Genomic DNA, 24,594 nt, shown 5'->3' with positions numbered 1-24,594 from the left:
AAGCCCTAGAGTCAATCTTATCTCGCCGTGGAGGGGAAGAATTTGTGTCCGTACCCTTGCCGAAGCTTCAGCTTTGGCCATTTCATCTTTGCGTTTCTGAGTAGCGTCAAATCTGGTTAATCGGTCGGCGTTGATAGAGCGTTTGGCGAAATAGTATGCGCCGCCACCAGCTGGTCACAAAACGGCATTAGATATCCTGCTCCTTTTGAGGAGTATAAAAAAACAACCAGGGTATTGCATAATAGTCGTACCGACACAAAGCGCTCCCCATCCGATCCTAGGCAGATTGATTATGTTTAGTTCTCTCTTAATCCTCCCAATTGTGATCGATCAAAGCTATGGGTTGTCGGTACCAGGTTGATTTAATCTAAACACCGCCACGCAGTTAGTGACACCAGTTCCAGTAAAGAGTCAAAACCATGGCCAATGCTTACTTACAGTATTCATTTTTGAGTCCAAAAGAGAAACAATGGAACCGAATCTGTCAGTCTCTCGGCGTCTTTGATCTCTATCCCGGCTGGCGAAACTCGGCTCCAAATTTCCTGCTCGAAGTCATTTTAAAGTCGGCTATGGCTAGATTTTGGCTTAGTCATTGATCATGTGACACTATCTTGATAAGGAAGGCTCTTTTTGGATGCTGCAATATAAGAAGCCGAGATCGTCATCGACAACGACTTGTCTCTGACTTCTTCTCCCTTTCTCATTGCTTCTTATCGCTTGCAAGTCGGCACCACTGGCCTGGTGTTGTGACAAGTCTGAGGTAAGATACCATAACAGATCGAGATAATGTTCTAGGAGCTCCGGATCAGAGACACAGGACTTCTGGGGGATTCTTCATCTCTCAGGCCGCAGCAGTCAAACAGAAACATGCCTCCGAAGAGGAAGGCGGTTGAAGGTATATAATCTCAGCAAATAGGGCACCTAACCCGCATGAAATATATAAACTGACAATGGGTTTATTTGGGTACGTAGGCGCAAAGGGGCGAGCCTCGAAGCGTGCAACTCCGAATCCTACTTCAACACCTCAGAGTGTAAGTAGCGATGAGTATGTCGAGCCTGAGGGCAGCGATGGTGAAGACGATAACTTGAAAGGCATGCTCTGTTTGTATACTACTCTGCGTTTTACCGGAAGGAGTACTAACGGTAGTATCTTGAACCAGACGTCGTGGAGAAATTTACGCTGCAATCCTACAGCCAAAAATCACAGGCCGTAAAACAGGATCCGCATTTTGGATACAAAGATTTCTCTTCCCTTGCATTGAAACCCGATCATGCAAACCGCCCACTTTGGATAGAGCCCCTAAAGGGGACCATTACACTGGAGAGCTTTTCTCCGTTAGCATCACAAGCGCAAGATTTTCTGACAACTATCGCTGAACCCTTGTCACGGCCCACGCATCTCCATGAATATCGGCTCACAGGCAACAGTCTTTATGCTGCCGTGTCCGTCGGACTTCTTCCTACAGATATCATCAATTTTCTTGATAGGTTATCGAAAACTCCTCTTCCTGAAACTCTAAAATCGTTTATTATCAATTTCACGAAATCATATGGAAAAATAAAGCTGGTGCTGAAGCATAACCGGTTCTTTGTGGAAAGCTCAGATACAGCTACTCTGCAGATGCTTCTGAAAGATGAAGTTATTGGACCGCAGAGAATAGAGTCATCCGAAATTACACAACAGGCAGCCCCGAAAATGGGCGGGTTAGTAATTCCAGGAACCAAGGATGCGGCTATGATGAAGCAAGCGCCAGACCAACGCGCGGCTCAGGTGTCAGAGAGGCCTGCCCAATCAAATGAAGATGACATTCTAGTGAACTTACGAGAGGAAGATGACGACGAAGAACAAGCACAGGTTCACAGCTTTGAAATTCCAAATACAGCAGTGGAGTCAGTGAAGGCTAGATGCCAATCCATGGGCTGTCCAGCACTTGAGGAATACGATTTCCGCAATGATGAGATCAACCCAACTTTGGACATTGACCTCAAACCCATTGCTCAGATTCGAAGCTACCAAGAAAAGAGTCTGAGTAAGATGTTTGGTAACGGGCGAGCAAAGAGTGGGATTATCGTCCTTCCGTGTGGTGCTGGTAAAACGCTGGTCGGTATTACTGCAGCATGCACTATCAAAAAGGGAACTATCGTCCTCTGCACTAGTTCCATGTCCGTTGTCCAGTGGCGGAATGAATTTATTCGATGGTCAAATATTGACCCGAGTGATATTGCCATCTTCACATCGGACAACAAGGAGAAGTTTCGACGGAGTACAGGAGTTATTGTATCTACGTACTCGATGGTTTCACAAACCCGAGCTAGATCTCATGACGCCGAAAAGATGATGGAGTGGCTGCAGTCTCGGGAGTGGGGGTTGATGTTGTTGGACGAAGTACATGTCGTGCCCGCCTTTATGTTCCGAACAGTCACATCCGCTATAGCTACACAAACCAAGCTCGGATTGACAGCCACGCTTCTCCGAGAGGATGATAAAATCAAAGATTTAAACTTTCTTATTGGGCCCAAGCTCTACGAAGCTAACTGGATGGAGCTTGCAGAGCAAGGTCATATTGCCAAAGTTCAATGTGCAGAAGTGTGGTGTCCCATGACTACCGAGTTTTATACCGAGTATATGCGTGAAAAGTCCAGGAAAGCCGCTCTTTTATATATCATGAACCCCAGGAAATTCCAGGCCTGTCAATTCTTAATTGACTACCATGAAAAACGAGGCGATAAGATCATTGTCTTTTCAGACAATGTCTTTGCACTCGAACGTTATGCTTTGAAGCTGAAGAAAGCTTACATTTATGGTGGAACACCGCAAAACGAACGTCTGCGGATTCTTGAAAACTTCCAACATAATGAACAAGTGAACACAATATTTCTCTCTAAGATTGGCGACACATCTCTCGACCTACCAGAGGCGACCTGTTTGATTCAAATATCATCTCACTACGGGTCTCGTCGACAGGAAGCTCAGCGACTGGGGCGTATCCTTCGAGCTAAGCGTCGTAATGATGAAGGTTTCAACGCTTTCTTTTACTCCCTTGTGTCAAAGGATACCGATGAGATGTTTTACTCTTCCAAACGTCAAGCTTTCTTGGTCGATCAAGGCTACGCGTTCAAGGTGATCACCCATCTGCAGGGTATTGAAAATCTCGAGGGTCTTGCGTATGCTACAGCCGAAGAGCGCCTGGCACTGTTAGCTGACGTAACACTTCAGAATGAAACTTCTGCTGCGGTTGAGGAAAATGCTGATGATCTGTTCAATGATCGGTCGGCTGGAGGGAAATCTCGTGGTAATAAGAAGTCTGTGCGTAGGAATGCTGCAACCCTCAGCGGACTTGCTGGAGGAGAAGATATGGCTTATATCGAACACAACAAGAGTCGAAATAAGCAGTTGAAAGAACGGAGTTCTTTCTTCAAGAAAATTGATCGAGATCGGGCGAAGCGGAAGAAGATGCTAGAGCAATAGAACGATGATGTACAATCTGAGGTACAAAAAGGAATAATTCCCAATTCTTCCTTGGATTACAACTTGATATTTGACTGTAACCGAAAATTCCTTTCCATGTACAACTTATTATAATTATCAGTAAAAATTTAATGATACAAACTGCCTAAGTACGATCGAACCATATCAAACATTTATTCTCAAGTAAAATAAATAATGAACAAATAAACAAAGTAAATAGCACGTTGATAAAGGAGAGTAGTGTCAAAGATGTAAAGATGTACAACAAAAAAAATCTCCAAAATGCAAACACAGACAACAAGTTACAATATTAGTATGTAGCAGAAAAGAACAATCAAGCAAAGGCATATTAAACGGGTATCTAATTATTAGGTCGCACTAAAATGTTAAATGCCAACTGGTCACGATAATCCCCGTAATATATCGGGAGTCGGCTACTAATTCAAGAACTATGGCAACATAAAGAATCAAACATCAATCCTCCTTTAGTTAACAAAGCAGGAGGGGGCTCATAAGAAGCTCAGAAAGACCTGAATTAGACTAAAATTGGCCATTCCGGAAGGGTATCAATTCAACAATAAAGAAAGGTATCAATTCATAGGTAAAGAATGAAGCGCCTAGAATGCGATGCGATGCAGTTACTCCTCAGAAATTGAAGATACGAATTTTGACACTTGTTTTTTCGTAATAATTTTTCCAAGTTTGGATCTCGAGTCGCTCCGCCGTAGTTCGCGGGGCTGGCAAGACGGAAGTGTTTTATCATTATTGGTTGAGGATGTACCTGTAGATGGTCGATAAACTGCACTGGTGAGCAGCTGTTTATCTGAAAGCGTGGACTGTGAGGGAAATGCTCTCAACATGCTGCCTTGTCCATTGGCGTTTTGCCTGCTGGACGGCCCTGAAGCTAGGTCCTGTCGCACGAGTAATTTTTCGGTATCTGATCCAGATGTGGTTGATGATGGAGACGATGCCCCAGAGCCAATGGTCTTCTCGCTTTCTTTCGACTCGGTGGAAATTCGGTTAACACTCGCTGTGGCTTCAAGAGCGACAAGCTCACAGCGAGTGCAGGCCGACGCAGCGAGTTCAAGCATGCGAACCTGCTTCTCGAGCCTTGATCGAGCGAGCTTCACATCTTGAGACTCAGCTGCAATATCTTCGATCTCATCATCAGACATCTGAACGAATTTGGACGGAGTGATCATATCCTCCAAACCATCTATAAGGCAACCTTCGACAGCCAGGCTTACAATATTGTTGATGAAGTTGTTGAGAGATACTGAATAATACGCCAGCATACAGTCCAATATCTCGGAGTACAGTGAGCAAGTACTGAGAGCTTTGATACCACTATTGGCTGCCCTCCGTATTTGAGAGATTTTTATACTTAGGTCCGGATCAACGATTGTCGGTATAACCCTTTTGAATGGAGCCACGAGTTCGTCAATCTTTTCTTGCAGTTTCTGCAATTTCTTTTCCATTTCGATATTGAATATTTTGTGGATCAAGGCCTCGCCAAAGCTGGCATCCGCAATATGATGAAGGACGTCACTAAGATATTGCTTGATTTTGGCCCACATCTGGAAAACATGAGCCTTAGCAATTTCCTTCCACCGTAGGGAGTATCGAATGAATAATTCACCAACAACCTGGGCATTCATTAGGCCTGATATTTCACGACCTTTGCTCTGCTTCACGAACTCTTCAAGGCCACTCATAAATTCTCTCTTTGTCACAGGTTGAGGCCCATCCTTCGTTCGTGGAGGCAATTCTTTTTGTTCAGTATCATCATAAATGTCGTAACTGTGACCCCGCCTTCTCATATCTTGGGAGAACTCTTCTGTCCAGTTGCTGATCGTAGCACGCAGTCGACGTATCGAATGAGTCGGACGATATCTGAAATATGGGTCATGATATTCCCCATGAATGGCGTCTTTCGTAAGGGACTGGAACCTTTCTCCTATCCTAGCCAGATACACGCGGCGTTCCACTGTAGTGGTGGTTGGAGAACCAAGTTTCTCGTATAGAGAACGATGGGTATCAAGATCGATATTGATGTCTGATTTGAGAACAGCAAGGTGACGCTTGACCTCTGACAACAAGGTTTTACGGATCCTACTCCGAAGAGCACCCACGCCAAGGAAATGAAGAGGTAGAGTCCTCCACGGTGTCGCAGTAGCAAAGAAAAGCTCCTCAATATCATCACGGCTAACTCTTTGCGGGCGTTCGGTTCCTTCTCTATCCGTATTCCGTAATAAATGCCATCCTAGCTGTAATGATTGATGTTGTTGCTTGACCCGGTCATACACCTTGGCGATGGTAGAGGCGTCAGGGTCCAAACGGTCGAGTTTGGTAACAATCCCCATTGTTCGGGCCGCAAAACTCTTCGTCATAGGGAGTACCATTTGCTCTGAGAGTTGGCGTTCTGCAGAGATAACAGCAAGGATGATGCTTCGTGGGTTCTGTAGGTATGTTAGGGTGAGGCTCTTGGCGACTGCGATATCTGCAGTAGTTTGATTATCACGGGGTAGGTACATCAAACCCGGCAGGTCAACTACCGTGAGATTGGGTAGTGTCGGGCCGGATATCTCTAGATGTAGGACGTCCTCTGAGTAGCTTCCCTCACGGGTAAGGCCCATGATTAGGCGAGCCTCCGAGAAAAGCCTGGGTATATCCGCTAGCCAGTCGTGCGAGCGAGAAAAAACCCCAAGTTTTTGTTTATGATCTGGCGAAGCATTTGGCCCCGGACGAATCTTAACTTGCGTGCCGACACTTGTTGATCTTCGAAGAGCCACTTCGACGACAAACCGGGTTGAGACGCCATTGTTGACAGGCAAAGGGACGCCGGTAATGGCTTCGAATACCGCGGACTTGCCGCAGTTTTGGTCGCCGCAAATAACGAGTGTATGGGAGAAGACTTGGTGATGCAGTCCTATTCGACGTAATTCATCAAGGCGTTCAAGAAGGAGAGACTGGTCGTCTGACTGCAAAAGATTAATCGGTAAAGTATCGTACTTCATGGCGTTTTGGCCCATTGTTGGCAGCGTAGACGGGACAACAAGACCGCCAGATTGAAAGAGCTTCTGTGTTCTTTCGAAGAAGACAAGAACGAAGCTGCGGACGAAGGGAGAGCCATCTAAATATCAGTAGGCCCAACCTAACACTGGATATCCTGTTTTGCCTCGAGCTACCGGTTATGCGGAAAGCTCACCCCTCAAAGTAAAAGTCTAGGCTTGCCTCGCTTCGATGGTATATATGAAACCAAGTGTGTATGCAGGGTGGCAATTCGGGAATAGTACTGAGATATTTCTGCTATCAAAGCGAAGACTATGAACCAATTGATCTCGTTCTTGCAGCTAAGCAATTCTTGCAGGCACCTAGTCGTTGATTTTTTTCCAGAATAGACATGGTGGAAACGGAGCATCTAACGCAGTCTGGTTTTTTCGACATCGAAGCAACTGGGGACACCCCTTCGCCGTTTGGAGCGCCTTAACCGAAACAGTGCAATGGCCCGAGGTATGCCGACTCCGCACCATCTTATGTACAAGATAGGCCTAGGCGTTACCAGTGCATGGGACGCTAACGCAGGGCAGACCCATCCTGCTTAGCTGCGAGCCTATGGGTTTGTGCAATGATCTGAGGCTTTCAGGGGTTGATCCTCGCACGGCATCGCTGCCTCAACGTTGAACTCCGCACCCAGGGGATCGGCGAGTGAATTATGCTGATGAGAAAAGACAACACCCGGCATGCCGGAGAGTCCGAAAACAGGTCTTGCCGGCCAATTTAAAATCAAGTTCAACCTTGGAGGAAATTCTGCCTGTATTGCTCTCGTTCTTCTACTACTTCTTCTTCCTCTTTCCACCCTTCTTCTTCTCCATCCTCCCTCTCTTCTTGTCGCGTGTCTTCTGCCTTGCGACGTTGATCGTTCGCCCGTCGTTGGATTTTGCCTGTTTCGGATGTGCGCTAACTGCTGACTAACTAAGCGGCGCTTAATGCGGCTGCGGCTTAAGTCACCTGACATGACATGATCTTCCAGTTTTTTTGGATTACTTAAGCTCGGCATGTATGCACATGACGTCACGTGGAATATCAACGTCACCCGCCAGACGTTGGGAGCTCAACGACTTGTTTTGATAGTCTATCAGACAACTTCTTGAGCAGCAGCACGAGAGCGGTAACTAACAAGCAGCTTGCAGCAAGATCGGCACCTAAACTGAATCCCAGCCTAGACAAAGAGTGTCCACAAATTTTGCCGCTAACGATGGCATCGGATTCGGGACGTGATCGCAGCCAGACCTGCCCTCACACCGGCGGCCGCAGCGGCGCCGGAGACGAGGAAGAGAACCCGTTTATATCTTTTCGCCGTTACGCTGATAAACAGCTCTCAACCCTTCTTCGATCGGTTGTTGGGCTTCCCTCCGCTGTTCTTCCCCCTGCAAAGGACTGGCTTGGCCTAAATGATGAAGCGTTGAGCCAGACGCTAAGAGCTCGCCGAGATACTGCAACAAATAACGATTATGGTCAACACCACAAATGCCGCGATTGCAATCCAAGTGATAGCTACCCCTCGTCTCGTGGAGGATATGATGAGCAGTTCTTTGGGACCAACCCCTCCATAGCGGAACAGCATCGGAGATACGCGAGTCAGTCTATCCCAGCGTCAGCATTCGACGCGTTGTTCGACAGTGCCTGGCCCACTGACCCTTCTCTTCTATTCCGGGATCTGGCTCACTTTCATAGGCCATTTATTTTTGACTTCATGTCCCCCTCAACTTCTGCAGGATGGCCAATCTCGTACCTCATGTTTTCCCCTTACTCACCCCTCCAGTTAGAAAGGCAACGGCAATTATGCCCACGATATCAGGAGCATGCTTCTTCCCCTTGGTTTGGCTCCTTGGCTTCATCCCATGAGCACAAAGATCTCAGGGAACCTCAGTGGCGGGAAGCATTCGAAGATTTACTCCGGATTGAAAATGGGAAAGCTATGCTTGATAGGCATCCCCAGGGGGAACGTACGAACGAATCTGGAAAGTCTTGGCTCGCAGGCTTAATCCAGCGTGGCAGCCTGGGTGACGGCTGGTCTCACGTCAGTCAACCTGACGGTGAAGGGGAATACTTCAAATTTCAATGCATAACCTCCAATGATACCTCTCCAAACCATGAGGGGATGTCACAGGAAAAAGTGCCAAGTGAGGAAGGCAAGCAGTTCTCGGAACTTGACCTATACGATAACTTCCTCCATAAAGTTAGCCATGGTGCTGCTGTCTCACACACAAGTCCATTGTTAAGAGCAATACTTGAAGAGCGAAAACAGCAACGCCAGGAGCTCGAAGAGCTGCAGCTACAATGGCGAGAGATGTTCCGTGAGAAAGAGATGGAGCGTGCAGAAGATCACCAAGCCATTGCCGATTCCGCTCGATTTAGGGGCACAGCATCACAATCCCAGACATCATCCCAGACTAATGAAAATCTATCTCCACCGATAGTTTCTAGTGTCACCACTACACAGCGTCGGATGCAGCCTGATGGCTCCATAAAGACTAAAACCATTGTCAGCAAACGCTTTGCCGATGGACGAGAAGAAAACACTGAAACCGAAGAAATTACAAGAAATAACCGCCTAGCTGTTGACGACGGTAATCAGGCAGTGGCTACTCAGGATGAGAATAAAAGAGACACACCAAATGGTGGGCGTGATAAGAAGGGCGGCTGGTTCTGGCAGGAGTAATTGATATCAGCTGGTCGGTATCTCACTCAGTGATGTACTCTCCCCTCAATTCCTAGCTACCTCAGCCGGCTTCTCTCCTGGACAAAAAGGTGATATATTTCCCGTGCCCTCTTGTGACTCGAGGGTCTTTACAATTCATAGTCACTACACTCCTTTTTTCACTCTCGGCTGCGGAGGTCTTATTGACTTTGATCGTTTATGTCGATGTTTCTTTTAGCGTTTGTCAAATCTAACTGTCAGCTGGACCTGTACATTTATTTTGGGCGTTCTGAGCATTTTATATGAACATTAACCAGTCTCGCCAGTCAATCCAACTCTTTTTTGGCTCCAGCTTTTTCTCAGTAAGTTGAAAACACATGATTACTAATACTCAGTGACCAAATTTATTTGGATGGATCGAGGTTCCTCGTACCTGGGCTCACGAGAACAGCAATATTATTAGATACGAGACCGTTGGTTTCGACTAATCAACTCTAACCATTGGATACTCACATATATCAAGCCGCTTTCGTTTCCCATTTTTCTTCAATCCCCCACTGAGTCCGACCCTTCATACTGTCTGTCCAAGTTGACCATTTCCTTTCACCATGTCTAAAGACGTCATGCCGAATCCGGCGCATGTTGGCGTTGATACTTTGCTATCTAGGAAATTTGGCAAGGAGACGGTCAATTATTTTTCTAGTTAGGAGACTGACTATATTCTGTCGATATACGTTCGATTTCACTAACACGGATTCTATCACAGGTTCCCCTTTAAATCGGGTATCATTCCTTCGGTCCGACAATCTGTTCTTATCAAATGCCCTCAAACACCCCTCCGCCAGGTTTCTACTATTCAACGAGCTTGCGCCGCTTTCTCGAAACCCTACAGAGCTACATTACGCGTCATATCAAGAAGTTGAATCAATTATACCTCTGGATTTATTCGATAAGTCTGAAAAGGAGATCATTGAAAGCTATGACTCAGGCAAGACGGTTCCTCTGGTCGTATTTCTGGGATTGAATGAATCCCAAACAGAAGTTGGAGGATTCGTATACAGAACCTACAAGGGAGCTCCGTATTTTGCCCTTGATGTCACCCCTCGTGGGCTACTAGAGGGATCGGCTAAGAAGATAATTGAGTCTATGGAGTCGAAGGGTCTTACGTTTATCAAAGCTAGGGCAATTACTTCGTTGCCCTCGGATGATGGTAAGACAACCAACCCCCTTTCCCAACAATAACTATAATGAGGGTATTAATTGGCTTTGTAAGCTGCCATATATGCCCAAGCTAGACACACAATAGACTGGAATGCCCGCAACGCCTTCTGTGGAGCATGTGGGCAACCGACCATTTCAACAAATGCAGGCTCAAAGCGAGCCTGCCCTCCAACTGACCTTGGGTTATCTGCAGATAAATCTCGTCCTCCCTGTCATACTCGCAACACAATTTCAAACCTCTCCTTTCCACGGACAGACCCAACAGTTATTGCAGCAATAGTATCCCATGATGGGAAAAAAGTGCTACTTGGGCGCCAAAAGAGATACCCACCATGCTGGTACTCAACTTTAGCTGGTTTCATTGAACCAGGAGAATCCGTTGAAGATGCTGTCCGCCGCGAAGTCTGGGAGGAGTCCGGAGTTATAGTCTCTCGTGTTATCATCCACAGTACCCAGCCATGGCCGTATCCGGCTAACCTTATGATTGGGGCCATCGGCCAGACTGCAAAGCCCGAAGATGAAACCATATGTCTCAGCCATGACCCTGAGCTAGAGAAGGCAAAATGGTTTGATATTTCTGAGGTTCAGGAGGCTCTTAAATCCGGGGTATCCTCCCTAGGAGCGCCACCACCACCTGGGTATACGGAAGGCGGCCTGCGGTTAGCACCTAGCACCGCGATTGCATATTTCCTCATTGAAGCTGCTGCCAACGCTGAGCTTCTAGGAAATCAATATGTGCCTAGGATATAGTATTGATTTTCGGCTGCCAGTTTAATAAAATATACAGGGAGTTGGATAGATTAGATGGTTACTTGATATTGATCTCTTCTATAGATTGGAAAAGTTCAAGTATTAAGGTTAATGTCATTTACGCTCTGCAACAAAGCAAGGCAAAAAGGTAAAAACGAAGCTTCAGTTGATTACAAAAGAGATAACGGCGGGTAGTCATATTGCAATCCCTCCAACGCCAGAGCAAGTCACAAGTTTGTCATCCACGTATCCTCAGGGGGTACACTAGGACGATCAAATAATACATTTTCTTTCCGTCTCAAACTTTGCGCCGAAACAATTAAAAAAAAGGTGTAAATACTAACACAGGTGGTTGGAAAGATGGTAACAAGGCAGAGAAAGCAAACGATATACCTTATGTAGGTCGATGAGGTTTAGTTCTCTGTCTCTGCACCCTGCGAGGTTGGTGCACTGTCGTCGAGCCTTGTGCGTTTGGATTCCCTATCCTCACTTAGTTCGGTAGAGCCGGCTATTTTCCGCTTTTCTCTTTCTCGTTGTTCTGCACGGCGAGCTTCTTTATCCTTCTCTTTCCGGTGAGCTTTGGATTCGAACTCATGCCAATCGCCTTCTACGTCTGCGAGTCTAGAGAAACAATCGTATTAGTACAATTGATACAGTGGATGGTCTTAGAAGCCTAACTTACTCCATAGCTTGCTGTGGCCTGGGCTCCTCGGACACAAAGTAAGGGTGGGCAAGAATTTCCTCTGCAGACGGCCGCTTACTAGCATCATACTGAAATATGCTAGCAACAAGGTCAAGGGCTGCGGGAGATAAACAATCCCGATATAAATCCTCAAACGCCCTCTTCTTTCTCTCAGCCGGCCGCATGAGTTCAAACCAGGGCATGTCAATAATATCTGGCCAGTCGGCTCTTGTAGGGGTTCCAAGAGAGTTGTAAAGTTTGTCTATTTGATTGAGCTCACTGCCATCTCCAGGGAAAATGGCCTTCTTGGTAAACATTTCCATGCAAACGCACGCAGCACTCCATATGTCGACCGCAGGGCCGTATCGAGTCTCTCCGAGGAGGAGCTCTGGAGGCCTATACCATATTGTGATAACTCGGTTGGTATAGTCGAGTTGCCGTGACTTAGAAAAGAACCTAGCAAGTCCAAAATCTGCAAATTTGAGTTGGCCTTGATTGCTGATGAGAATGTTGGCTGCCTTGATATCTCGATGAAGTACTCCGCGGTGGTGTAGGTAGTTTAATCCTTCAAACATTTGTTTCGCAAGATGTTTCTTGTGTGCCGCTGAAAGTACGAAGGTAGGGTGGTTGATGAGACCAGTAAGGTCGTGGGAAAGATATTCGAACACCATAAAGCACTCGTTTTTTTCCACCATTACCTCCTGTAGGCTTACCACATTCTGATGATGCAGATGTTGGAGAAGCCTTATTTCCCGAACAGCAGTTATAGGAAATCCATCCTTCTCTCCCTCCATGCGTATTCGTTTCAAGGCAACCATGTTCTTTGTAAAAACATGTACGGCCTTGAAAACTTTGCCGTAAGTACCAGCTCCCACCACAGACTCGTTTCCAGGTTTGCGGTAATATACAGAGTCTGCACGGGAAAACTCTTCAGAAAGAGTTGGCCTGGGCTTCATACGAGTGAGTATCTTCTTCTTAGGCTTTGACCGCTCAGTCGTACGGTCTTTTCGTTTTTCAGGCCGAGACTCTCGTCGGTCGTCTCGTCGTTCCCGCCGCCTTTCATCCCAAGCGTCAAACCGACGCTCTGCACGACGGGGGTCTCGACGGTCATCCCGACGATCAGAGCGGGTTTCGTGTTTCAATTTAGAGGTCACAGACTGGGGCTTTGTTTTTGGGAGTTCCAAAGGCCGAGGAGGTTCACGCATTTTATGCGTTAGGTCAGGTATCGGTTTTGGAGCTTGAGAAGGGGTAGGTTTTGTTTTGAATGCAAAGCTGAATTTCCCAGATTCCTTTGGTTGTGAAGTGGTGCTGGCCGGCTGACGTTTAGGAGGAGGTTCAGGGCGTTCTAGATCACCTGCTGCCCCTTGATCCTCCACCTGAAGGTCTTTCGACGGCCGAAAAGGGTTATCCTCTTCATCGGTATCGAGAGACATCTGCTCTTCGGAGGGTATTTGCATTGGAAGAGGCGGCGGATGCTGGTGAGAGGTGCCACGGCCACGACTAGTCCATTGTACGGCATCCAAATGCGAACCCCTAGTGCGTGAGCCTAGAGATTTGTCAGAAGGCTGACACTTTGTGAAAAAAATTTAACTGGAAGTATGAAACCCTTACCACGATATGACGAGCTACTTCCTCTATAGGCCTGAGCGGAATAGCCGGGTGGAAGATGCCCTGAGCTGGGTGGTTGACCTTGATAATATTGGCTCGGCGGTGCACTTTGAGGCGGATAGCTGGATTGTCTATATGGTGGGGAGTAGCCGTGCATTTGCCTGACAAAGAGTAAGTAAAATTAAATCAGGCAGCGTAAACGTAGAGGTTCAGCTCACCTCGACTGTCCATGGTAGGGCTGTGATTGTTGCTGTGCGGACCACGAGCCGCGCCCGCCACCACTATAAGGGGAGGCAGACTGCGGAGATTCGTGCCTGGAGCTGGTGGGAGTTACATACTGTGGTGATGTGGTGTATGTCTGACGAGTATCAACAGACGGATGTGACGGCCGCCGTGAAGACCGGGCTTCTGCCGGCCTTACACCATGTACAGGATATGTGTCACGCATGTGTTCGTCGTTATTGGTTCTCTGTCTGCTGCTGTCTTTACACACACTTGCGATCGGTAAAGGAGAATAACCGGGCTTTGAATGGTCGCTCGAAACGGGTTCTAGGGGGCGAAAGGGTGAGGCAGAAGGGGAACGGTGATGCGAGGCTCTAGATGTAAGCGGGTACCGTGACGCTGGTCGGGAATGGGGATCTATATTGCGAGGGAATGAGGGAGCAAAAGGTCTTGGGGAAGCGGTAAGGTGACTCTGCTCGTCGGACGGGGGATGCGATCTAGAACTCGTCCCAGCAAAATCTTCAATAAAATCGTTAGCGTGTCGATTCTCCTTGTCTGAAAGGTGATTTCTCTTTGGAAAATTGCTGTGCTCTCGAAATTTCCCATGCTTCCGGGCATAGTCCTCACTACCACCACGGGCTTGTCGTCTGCTAACGGAAGAGTGGCGGCGACGCGAAAAGGGTGGTGAAGCACTCCTCAGTCGCTTGTATTCCTCCAACTGTGAATGTGAATGTGCCTCTTCATCTTGTCGGACCCTTACCTGTTGCTCTGGGCAAGACTTGCGCTGTTCTTGAGCAGCAGACTCGTCGTGTGGGGATGGGGACGCGGTTCTTCTCCCTCCACCTCGTCCCTGATCGGTTCGATGGAGCGAAGAACGTCGACGGTAGGAATCAGCACGGCCTCTATCCGATCTATCCTGCTCCTTGCGACGTAGCGGATGTCTGGATTTCTGGTGATAGACGCCTCTTTTGCTCGTCTTTTGCTCTATCGTTTCGTATTCGTCGTGCCCGTCTCTCCTCTGTTCTCTCATCGATAGATGTCTATCGTATCCGGCCATGTACCCCAAGCCGCATCTGCTTTGGTAAATAGACAATTTAATCGACTGAAAATTGCCGTAGCAATGCCAGGTTGCGCCAAAGGTATCGCCCGTCGTATCGGTCGTCGTCTGGCTTGCGTCTTGTTGTGTTGCCAAAATAATGTTAAGAAGGCGGTTTTTTTTTCCTTTGGTCGATAAAAAGTGGCTCCCGGAACAACGGCGGGCGAGAAACACCACTTCCGCACCCCTGCCTTGCTCTCGCCTTTGTATGTCGTCCAGCGCAAGTCTTCTGAAACGAGGTCGATTCGCCAGGAGTCGATGTATGCTGCATGAAGATTGTTGCATGGGAGATTAGAAAGTCGTTAGCCGGGGTAGACATTGGTATATCTACTCTTTTTTTTTTTCCCCGTTTCGTATGTAGTTAGTGAAGCTCGGGATTCAGCTGCAAGTAGAGTATACCAGGACGGCGAAGATTTGATATTACTCAGTCTCCCGCCATTGAACAACCAACAATAATCGCCGTCAGGTTCGTCTGTTCGGGCCGATTCAGGTTGTGTAAATCGTCCGAATTTCACTCCTGTCATGGCATCTACGAAAGGGAATGGCGGGCTCCATGGCCAGGCTGTAAAATGACCAAGGCCAACATGGGGTGCTGGTCCGACAGAGGCGCTGGCAGCGCCCCTATCCCAGGGTGCTTCTCCGGCATTCAAATATCTGAAAAGATTCCGCCTAAGTTCACCGCACAATTCCTTTGGTGTCACCAACTGCTGGAGCCAACGTCCATGGCATACCGCCCCCTGTCTATCTACGGTATAAAATTTTCTCGAACTCGAGGTCATCAATCATGGAGGAGGGCCAGCACATTGTCAGGTTAAGCTCCTCAGAAGCCGCATATGTCGTGATAACTTCATGGTAAGCGGTTCAGTTGCATCAAATTTGTGATATGCGCGGCAGAATATTCCTCAGTTGACTCGATGAAAAAGCTGCTTGCAATATTCCTATACAGCGTCAGCATGTAGCCAGCCAGCTTTTCCAATGCCCTTTCCATCGGGGCGTGGTCATATGGTGAGGATTTTGTTGGCACAGTATAGCTCGGCGATAGACAGGCTTAGTGTTGTCAACCTTCATGCTATCTTGACCGAACCATGTGGGCATTTACTCAAGGAAATAACTTGCGGTGTGACGCCCGAATAGCCACACCAGCTTGCCGATGATCCTCCCGGACCCTGACAGAGGTAGGGATCCAGTAACCCAAGTTTACCAAGATAAGTAATAATATATAAACCATAGACACCTCCACCTAGGACACAGCCAGTGATGAGTAGGATCTCATCCTAGCAGCCGAATGATTGGTACCCCCATAGCTAAACTGTGATTGTCTGTCAATATTAAGATGCAAAGGAGGTCACAAGCTGAAAGGTATATGAACTTAGCGCATACCTAGTTAACCTGGGAGCCATAATGGTAAGCGAATGCCTATATTCCAAGTATTCACCATTTTATAAGGCAAACATTGAACATTGACGTCAACTATATGCGAGTACTAACTGGTCATCACCAATCGTTCACCTAGCAGAACCGGTCGGGCACTTCAGGGGTAATAAGTGACTGTACGATCTGGTAATAGAAATAAAATATCCGGTTTCAACAGTATATAAAGCATAGATGCAGAGGGTAGACCTATAAAGGACGCAAATTGTTATTCAAGTCGGCTCTAGCATCCGGTTTGCCCCTCTCGCTTTGCTTTGTTGGAGTGGAGATTGCGCATCAAACAGCGCATTAATAACACAGGAATCATACCTTTGACACGAGGAGCAACCCTCAAGCCATCCCCAGGGCCACGCAGCACCGTAACTGTGTTCCCGGCCTTTCTTCCTCGAGAACGAGATGCCCCATGTTCATCTGAAGCTAAAAAACTTGGGTGAAATTTGAGGTCGGGTCTGTCACGTGATAGTTAACTTGGACTTTGATGACTAAGACAGTGCAACAAACATCGAGATTGCATTCTATTGAAGTAATCCTGCCGACGTGCACTTGCAATTATACAGGAATATAAAGAAAAAAGAGCCTATTCAGGTGCTATAAACGACACTCGGAGCCTTATTGCCTAGCATAAGCTACTGTCGAGCTGGAATTTCCTCCCATGCCTCCTCAAACCCTGCAGATCTTACCCAGTTGGGTCCTGGCGCATGGATAGAATCAACCACTAAATGGATAATTCGCTCCGTTAGTTACCTTGGTACTGCAATCGCAAGGATAGCGTTACTTACGCATATTTCCCAGCTTCAGCCACATGTCACCCTTGATACGGAAACCGTCCTTTTCTTCATACGGCTTGCAAACCTTCTCTCCATAGGCGATATGCCGGACAAATTTGGCAGCATGTCCGTCATCCTGCTTAAGTGCCACAATCTCCTTGAACACTCCTTTCCAGTCTAATTTGGCAGGGTAACTTGTGATGTCCTCCAGGTACGGCTCCGTGCACCCGCGAGAGACGTAGGTAAGGAGATCGTTACGAGCTTTCCATTCAAGAAGACGCACCTGATTCTCCTTGGTCATCCAAGGCTGGGCAAAGAAAGCAGGAAGGAATATGTTGGAGTTCAACGCATGAATGTAGAAGAAATCAAACCTGATTGCCTTCTTGGGATTTTGGGCCGTTCCGGTGAAATACACTAAAATCATCAAATTAGCCCACACCCTTCTAACACAATGACTGGAGGAAACATACCCGTTGAGTTAATCAATTCAGCAAGCTTCTGGTCGAATTGGTTGGGGTCGACGTTGAACTCGCTGGCATATTTAATCATCTTTTCCGGGCATCGATGCATCACACCGTCAAAAAATTTACTTGAGTCAGCCCACTCAACTGATCGTTTGATATCTGAATCGTTCCGTAGCTCGTCTTGGAGTTGTACCAATGTTTTGTTGCTAGGTTTCCCGGCATCGCGTGCCATCTTCTCTGCGGGCTGAAAGAAGGTCTCCAGCTGGTTATTATGCGTGGCGGTTTGAGCAAGTCCTTGGGCAATGATAGAGGGTTGGTTGAATTCAATGCCAAATCCCAGATGGATCAATGGATGTATAAGCCCTATCAACCTCTATCAGTAAGCTTGTACGGAATTGACGCAATATTCTTACATGTGAGAATTGATTCAAGCCAAAGAACAGAAAAGGGGGGGGGGGGGGGGATGTTTCAAGCACCTCCAAAAAGTCGCGCCAGCATGTCGTCGGCAAATTCTCCTCCCGCAAAGAGGTACTTTTGTACAGCAGAGCCAACGCCCTTGGACTCGAGCTCCTGTTTGAAAAAATGCAGGAAATTTGGGTAATGCTCCCTCTTTCCAGCTAGTTTCCTGAATTCATCTTCATTGCTCAGACGCTTGACAACGTCCTCGTCTACTGGGAGGGCAGGCCGTTGATAGCTGGAACCGCTGGCATAGGCACGCTCTACGTCTTCTGGGGAGGCCCCAAGAGCATAGATGGATAGTACATGGTGATCAATGTGGTCTGCGATGGCAATTAGTCTATTCTGCATGGACCTGTGTCAAGAGTTTACCTTGTTGGCGCACGGAATGAATGGAAAATACGGACTGTGGAATCCCATGTCATTGAAGTAAATATTATGCTCTTGCTCATCTTTCTGCAACAACTCGCTGGCCTTCTCAGCCGTTTCTACCTTCGGGTTGAAGCTAAAAACGGGTGTATCTGTAACGGACAGTTTGATATTATTTGGGGACGCCATGGTTATCTGTCTTCTTTGCACGGGGGGTGAAGTGGCACGGAGCCCTTCTGCTGGCTTTATGGGCAAACAGAGAGATGGAATAGCCGCAGGTATCTGTCTTGACGATAGAGGAGGCCTAGCAAGGAATCCTGATGCAGACAGGATATTTCTCGTAAAGATTCTGCAACTCATAGACCCCAAACACTAAAAAAGGACACCGTTGCACCGAATACTCTTGTAAGACAGGCCCTGTACAGATAGGCCTACTTACTTATAACCAGTAGGGAGCAACACTAGGTTGGCTAACTAACAGCTCCAAGCAAGCCCAATAGTTGATACGTATTACCAATCTACATGCCAAACCTGCCCCGGCTGCGTCAACATACGGAATCTAGAACGGCTTTTTATTCAGCTCCAAGCTCCGTCTCGTGTCGAGCAGAGAAGTAAAACACGCCGCGGTGGCATTCTTGCTGCGTCCTTTGCTTGCATACGTCATAGATTATTAATAGGCAGTGAGGTCGGGCACGGTGGGCCGAGAGGCCGATGCTCGAAGCTTAACTCGACATACAAACAACAACAACAACAACACGGAGAATGGACGGAGTTAACAGCTAAACGAAGGCCTGGAGGAGGTGATCAGGGTAGCGCTTTGAAATACTTCCTCCCTGGATGCTTGCCTAGCTTGCTAGCTCGTTAACTAGTTGATCTCGTTCCAGCCAAACCCAGGCATCCCACTCTTTCTCTCCGTCTGCCATTTTCCAACCTCTCCCAGATGGTTACCCTAAGATATACAGAATGTGAAACCCGTTGTGCCAAATCACCTATCAAATACTTGCAATCACCGATTTTACCAGTCATCTTCTGTCTCAATTTTTCACACTTTGCATCTCGCATGGGCCACCCAATGTTACCAGAGAAACGGAACGCAGCCCCTTGCCCTGACGAAATGTCCACTTTTGCCGTCTAACCTGTAATCAAGCCCGTGGAGGAAAGGCTACCAGGGCGAATCTTGACCTTGCACGCTCTTCTCTCGACATCAATATCTCCTCCATCCCCTCTAACCTCTCTAGGGTGCGGGGAGGTATTTCGGTCGCAGTATTATCCCTCGTTCTTGGATTGACATAACCCCAAAGAAACATGTCTGTGTAATGGAGCTGTAGATTCAACCCTCGACGAATCGACTCCCTTATGATCAGTTCATCTGGACGCAATAATATACGTCGGCTCCCTGTTTTTCCCCAGGCCTCATATTGCATCCTTCCAATCTCATCTGGCGGAATACCGAAAATTGTTTGGCCGCGTTCAGCGTGTGGAGGGTGATACTTCCAGCGGACGTAAAGCTTCATGACTTCCAATTTGCTGACTAGAGCTGTGCGTCCTAGAGCCCTCCATAAAATTGTGAGACTTGGCTGTGCCAGTAGCAAACGACGCATACCATCCTTTCCATTGCCCGTAACAGGATCAGTGAACCGCATATCGATCTTGATAAAGATCATCATGGCGAAAAAAAGGTCAAGGTCACTGAAAATAGATGCCTGCCGAACCAGTGCAATACGTCGCTTGTTGTCCGGAATATCCAGCAGAAGCCATATTTTCTTCAGGACAGAGGTGCAACTATCAGGAACGGGCAAGCCGTCTTCTGCCATGATGGTGACTATCTGGTGACATACCATTTCCCGGTAGCATATCATTAACAACCATCGGAAAGAAGGAACCTGACGAATTTCTCCTGCCTCTGCTCTCTCTGGGACTTGATGTGGCTGCTTATTGGGATCAGTAAAGCAAAGCTTACCAAAGCAACGGAAGGGGAAGATCTGAGCCGATTCCATAGCTCGACGCTGCGCCTGGGAAATGATGATTCCAGTAATACGATTGCGAACAACATGATGAAACGGTCTGGACATGTAATTGAGAATCAGCAGCTCTTGGACCCGAAGATACTTGGCCATGATAATAACTAGCTCGGGATGCCTAACCAAATGCTGAAATATGTTGAATTCGGGCCTGAATTCTTCGCGCTGAAGAACTGACATGTCCTTGAATTCGGGGATATCTCCAGCCTTCAGGATTGAGAAATTCTCAAGAGAGACTGAGTCAAAGTCCAACTGAGCAAGGTCACCAAAGCTCCGGTAACCATTACTATGGCCGCGGTTGGTGATACGGCATTTGCTGATAGTCCTGGAAGTCCAGTCCGGATATTCAGGTCTAGGGACCCCTGTCGCGTGCCATTCGCGGTCTTTCCAGGTGCTAATGAGATGGTTTGCAAGGAACCCACGACTCAGGGCTGGTAAGCTTTCCACAAGTGAAGACACCGTCTTCCTTATATCTGGAAGGACAATATATCCGTCCTCTTTCTTGTCCCATAACTGTATCACAGCAACCCCCCTTAACCTTGGCAATTTGACAGTTGGAACGGCAATGCTGTTTGGCTTAAGCCTTTTTTGATAAGCATGTACCTTGGCCAAGCGTACAAGTTCATCTCCAGAGGGACTTGTATCTCGGCTTGACTCTCCCTCGCCGGTGAAAAATCGTATTCCTTGATTCTCAGGACCATGACCGTCTTTTGGCAGCATAGCTGTCAGTGCTGGATTAGGCAACAGAGGCCCATCATACCCAGCAGCAACAGCCCAGCTGTAACCTTGTACGTTTGCTGGCTGTATTTGTTCTAGTTCAGAGCCCCTGAGTACGCGTATTGGAGGTGGAACCTGTCTATTATCCGGAAATGGTTTATTCGTTTTGAAATTAACATCTTCCATGGGATGATTTTTGGGAATAGCCCTAATTGGACCAAATGCGCCTGGAACCGGCTTGTTCCCAGGTAAGCACCCCGGATCAGATAACGGTGGGAAATAAGCCGGCCCAGGTACAAATGCGTGAGCAACTTCGCCAGCTTGTTGCTGATCAGGCTCTCCATGGTCTCGGAATGGCAGAGAGTGCTGTCTCTGTTTGCCTTTTTGGACTCTTGCTCTACCATTACTTTGGGGATGGCGTGCTCTTGAGGATCCTTTTCGAGTCTCTCGACCAGCCATGACTGGGTCAACTTGCAAGATAAAGAAAGTTGGCTTTCAGTATGTTTCCTATAACACCAAGGTGTATACCCAGTGACAAATTAGCAACGCGTTCCATAAGAGGCCAAAGAAGATAGAGCGGGGGAATGCAAAGCTCTGTTGGTGCATTCCATGCAGCACCATCTAATATCAGGGGCTATATACCACTTGTTTAGGGACAAACCACGCTGCTTTTTCTCCTTGTGATCTATTACGCGTAAGTTTGTAAGTATAAACTTGATTAAAGCTACAGCAAATGCAGAAATATTGAGTTAGCCGTTGCGAGAGATATAGGAAGAAAAAGGAAAAGAAAGACACTTAATTAGTGAAAAGGTCGTACCTCTTAATGCCTTATAAAGGCCAGTGTCCGGAAGACGAGAAGTTCCGATACTTAAGAACGTGATATTGTGTCCTGGTTTGGAACACTCTTTGATAACCCCTATAGGCTATATGATACCTATCCCTAGAATAATACCAAGATGCCAGGAAGAAGGTTTTTGTGATAAGGTCTTTTAAAAAGTAAACAGAGAAGACATAAGAAACTTGTTGTAAATCTTGTTAGTATTGCTATTTGGTGTATTATAGAGTTGTTACCACAGTGATGGCCGCCTTTTACACCCCCCAATAACCATCTTCACTGAGCATAAGTAGTGAGCCAGCAAGTTTAGACAAACCTCAAGTGAAATATAGTAGCAAATCACACATATTTACTGTGCTAAAGTCTGAGGTGTGAAGACAGTAAAAGCCAGCTCTTGAATGAATATGGGCAAACAGGGTGTTGAGAGGTGATTTACGAGTCGAAGCCGGCGTATACAAAAGGGGTAGGGGGAGGGACGTGGAAGACAAGGGACTATACCCAGGTTAATTTACCAGGTAGTATATAGAGTTGAAATTCAGTCAAGTTCTTTGCTATATTTTTCATCTATCATTCCTAAGAATCAACTGCCTGGTTGCATTGATAAAGGCTCGTAATGCAGTAAACTGCGGATGCGGATATACTCCATGCTCCTAATCCTTCGAGCCAGTGCAGTTATTAGTGCGTTGAGCAGCATGAAATCTCATCTATCATAACCTTCGTCACCAAGGGGTTGTTGAAATACGCAATAAAGTGAAATGGGGTATGGTCGGTGGATAGAAACACAGTAGGGGGGCAAAAAGTACAACGTGCTAGAAGGTAATCAAAGAACAAATAACGCCAGATATTATCTTGTTGAAAGGCGGAGTGGAGGAAGACCTTAGGTCTTGTCTCGAGGCCATGCTGATGAGATGCAGAAAAGGAAATAATACACTTTATGCGCATGATTTGGGAGTTCCATAAGGATACGTTGAAGCTCTTGAGCTGGTGCTGGGATGGTTGAGGATGACTGTATCACATCCATGGTTACCTGTCTGTATACTTGTATTTTTCACTTGTTTTCAGGGTATGATTCTCCAGGGGTAATCTGGCGTTTTTATCTCCTGTTCAACAGGCTGAGGAACTCTTCCTTGGTCTTTGCGCTTGACCTCATGCAACCAAGCATGCAGCTGGTAGTGGTAGTACTGCCCGTCTTTTGGACACCACGCATGACCATGCAGAGATGGCTTGACTCCATGACTACGGCAACGCCCTGGGGCTTGAGAACCTCAACAATGGCGAGAGCGACTTGCTTTGTTAGTCGTTCTTGAACCTGAAGCCGACGAGAGAACATTTCTGCAAGACGAGCCAGTTTCGAAAGACCGAGAACTCGGCGGTCTGGAATGTAGCCAATGTGCATCTACATCGAAGGAAACGCTATCAGCCATAGCCCTGGAAAGTGAAAAAAGGGAGTTTGGATGCCTACCTTTCCAGAGAAAGGGACCATATGGTGCTCGCACAAGGAAAACACCTCGATGTCCTTGACAATCACAAGCTCATCGTGATCCTCATGGAATACTGCACCATTGACCAGATCTCGTACATTTTCTTCGTACCCCTTGGTGAAAAACATCAGAGCTTTGGCATATCGCTCTGGCGTCTCGAGCAGTCCTTCCCGCTCCGGATCTTCTCCAATGCACTCAAGGATAGTCCTCACGGCGCCCGCGAGCTTCTGAATCCGCTGCTCGGTTTGTTCAGGCGTCGACTCCAACCGTTCTCTTGTTCCCAGACCTCGAAAATGAATGCGCAGTTAGCTTTTCAATCCTAATAGCCCGACATGCGGAGTTCAAAGTGATTGCGACATACTAGGCCAGCTGAGTCCGTCAAAGTCTATCGGTGGATTCAACGTATATGGACTGGCAGGGCGACTGACAGCAGTCGACGGAGGCGATATCTGGTCTCTAGAATGGTTGCTCACGCTGCGTTTCTGCTGCTGCGGCTGCGAGGCCACATCGGTCACCATCTTCAGTCCGTTGGGCTTCGTCTCCTCGCCATTGACCTGGTTCTCGTCAGTGCCGGAAGCCGGAGCGTTTGTATTCGACGTAGCATCCCCTATAGTAGCCGCGTCTCTGAGCTCCTCCGGCCCCAGGGCGTGTTTCCGTTCAAACGACGACTTGATCGAGTGGTTCAGGCTCTCTCGCTCCCGACTGCTGCTCGGCATGCGCACCGAAGAAGTCCCGTTCAGAAGGTACGACGGCACCGCAGACTTCGACTTAGGATGCAGCGTCTGTGAGTCGCCTGGAGCCATTGCGAGTATGCTCGATTACTATCTGGAATGGTAGATAATGGACGCCGAGCAGAGAATTCTGGGAGAGGCGGAGGATTTGGGGGGGTATTTGGTCGCGGCTGTTTCTCGATGGCGGGATAACTTTTTTTTTCTCTCTCTTCCTTGTCCGTTTTCCCGGTGACGTCTTTCTCGCCCTGCAAGCTTAGCTCGACCAGCACAGTTACTTCAGTTCAATGCAAGTAGAACAGCGATGCCGAAACCGTCAGTGGCATTCATTTTCTCATTCTGACCCAGAGTCGGAGAGGAGAAGGGAGAAAAAAACGGGCGATGACTCCATCGCTGCGACTGTCTTTCTTCCCGCCGAAAATTTTCCCCATCGCAGCCAATCAGCCTTTTCCCGCAGCTCGTAATGGAATTCGGAGAATTGTTTAAGAACAGCCACGGGGGCTGACTGTGTGCTATTTCCACCGACGGTTTGGCTAATGCCAGGATGGGGGTGGTCGTTTTTCCGGGGGGACG

At 47.5% G+C, this 24,594-nt stretch overlaps 8 protein-coding genes across 8 annotated transcripts; 3 read left to right on the top strand and 5 right to left on the bottom strand.

Annotated features, from left to right (window-relative positions):
* Positions 1–950: 950 nt before the first annotated feature.
* On the top strand, positions 951–3,469 carry TRV_05968 (uncharacterized protein; the record flags this gene model as incomplete). The annotated part of the gene is made up of 2 exons (XM_003019953.1): positions 951–1,101; positions 1,161–3,469. The coding sequence occupies 2 exons, from the start codon at positions 951–953 to the stop codon at positions 3,467–3,469; spliced, it is 2,460 nt and encodes an 819-aa protein (XP_003019999.1).
* Positions 3,470–4,107: 638 nt separating this feature from the next.
* On the bottom strand, positions 4,108–6,890 carry TRV_05967 (uncharacterized protein; the record flags this gene model as incomplete). The annotated part of the gene is made up of 2 exons (XM_003019952.1): positions 4,108–6,602; positions 6,704–6,890. 2 exons carry the CDS (start codon positions 6,888–6,890, stop codon positions 4,108–4,110), a joined length of 2,682 nt encoding a protein of 893 aa, XP_003019998.1.
* An 837-nt stretch (positions 6,891–7,727) lies between these two features.
* On the top strand, positions 7,728–9,194 carry TRV_05966 (uncharacterized protein; the record flags this gene model as incomplete). The annotated part of the gene is made up of 1 exon (XM_003019951.1): positions 7,728–9,194. The coding sequence occupies one exon, from the start codon at positions 7,728–7,730 to the stop codon at positions 9,192–9,194; it is 1,467 nt and encodes a 488-aa protein (XP_003019997.1).
* A 587-nt stretch (positions 9,195–9,781) lies between these two features.
* Positions 9,782–11,144, top strand: TRV_05965 (uncharacterized protein; the record flags this gene model as incomplete). The annotated part of the gene is made up of 3 exons (XM_003019950.1): positions 9,782–9,875; positions 9,940–10,383; positions 10,480–11,144. The coding sequence occupies 3 exons, from the start codon at positions 9,782–9,784 to the stop codon at positions 11,142–11,144; spliced, it is 1,203 nt and encodes a 400-aa protein (XP_003019996.1).
* Positions 11,145–11,557: 413 nt separating this feature from the next.
* Positions 11,558–13,665, bottom strand: TRV_05964 (protein kinase, putative; the record flags this gene model as incomplete). The annotated part of the gene is made up of 4 exons (XM_003019949.1): positions 11,558–11,765; positions 11,827–13,301; positions 13,438–13,565; positions 13,653–13,665. The coding sequence occupies 4 exons, from the start codon at positions 13,663–13,665 to the stop codon at positions 11,558–11,560; spliced, it is 1,824 nt and encodes a 607-aa protein (XP_003019995.1).
* Positions 13,666–16,809: 3,144 nt separating this feature from the next.
* Positions 16,810–18,428, bottom strand: TRV_05963 (HypA-like protein, putative; the record flags this gene model as incomplete). Its single annotated transcript, XM_003019948.1, has 5 exons — positions 16,810–16,898; positions 16,963–17,364; positions 17,421–17,777; positions 17,891–18,210; positions 18,274–18,428. The coding sequence occupies 5 exons, from the start codon at positions 18,426–18,428 to the stop codon at positions 16,810–16,812; spliced, it is 1,323 nt and encodes a 440-aa protein (XP_003019994.1).
* A 953-nt stretch (positions 18,429–19,381) lies between these two features.
* Positions 19,382–21,436, bottom strand: TRV_05962 (uncharacterized protein; the record flags this gene model as incomplete). Its single annotated transcript, XM_003019947.1, has 1 exon — positions 19,382–21,436. One exon carries the CDS (start codon positions 21,434–21,436, stop codon positions 19,382–19,384), a length of 2,055 nt encoding a protein of 684 aa, XP_003019993.1.
* A 1,469-nt stretch (positions 21,437–22,905) lies between these two features.
* On the bottom strand, positions 22,906–24,096 carry TRV_05961 (GTP cyclohydrolase I, putative; the record flags this gene model as incomplete). Its single annotated transcript, XM_003019946.1, has 3 exons — positions 22,906–23,208; positions 23,275–23,474; positions 23,655–24,096. 3 exons carry the CDS (start codon positions 24,094–24,096, stop codon positions 22,906–22,908), a joined length of 945 nt encoding a protein of 314 aa, XP_003019992.1.
* Positions 24,097–24,594: the final 498 nt, after the last annotated feature.

The sequence above is a fragment of the Trichophyton verrucosum genome (assembly GCF_000151505.1).
Source record: "Trichophyton verrucosum HKI 0517 chromosome Unknown contig00655_1.f1.exp, whole genome shotgun sequence".
Lineage (NCBI taxonomy): Eukaryota > Fungi > Ascomycota > Eurotiomycetes > Onygenales > Arthrodermataceae > Trichophyton > Trichophyton verrucosum.
This window is presented reverse-complemented; position numbering and strand designations above follow the sequence as displayed.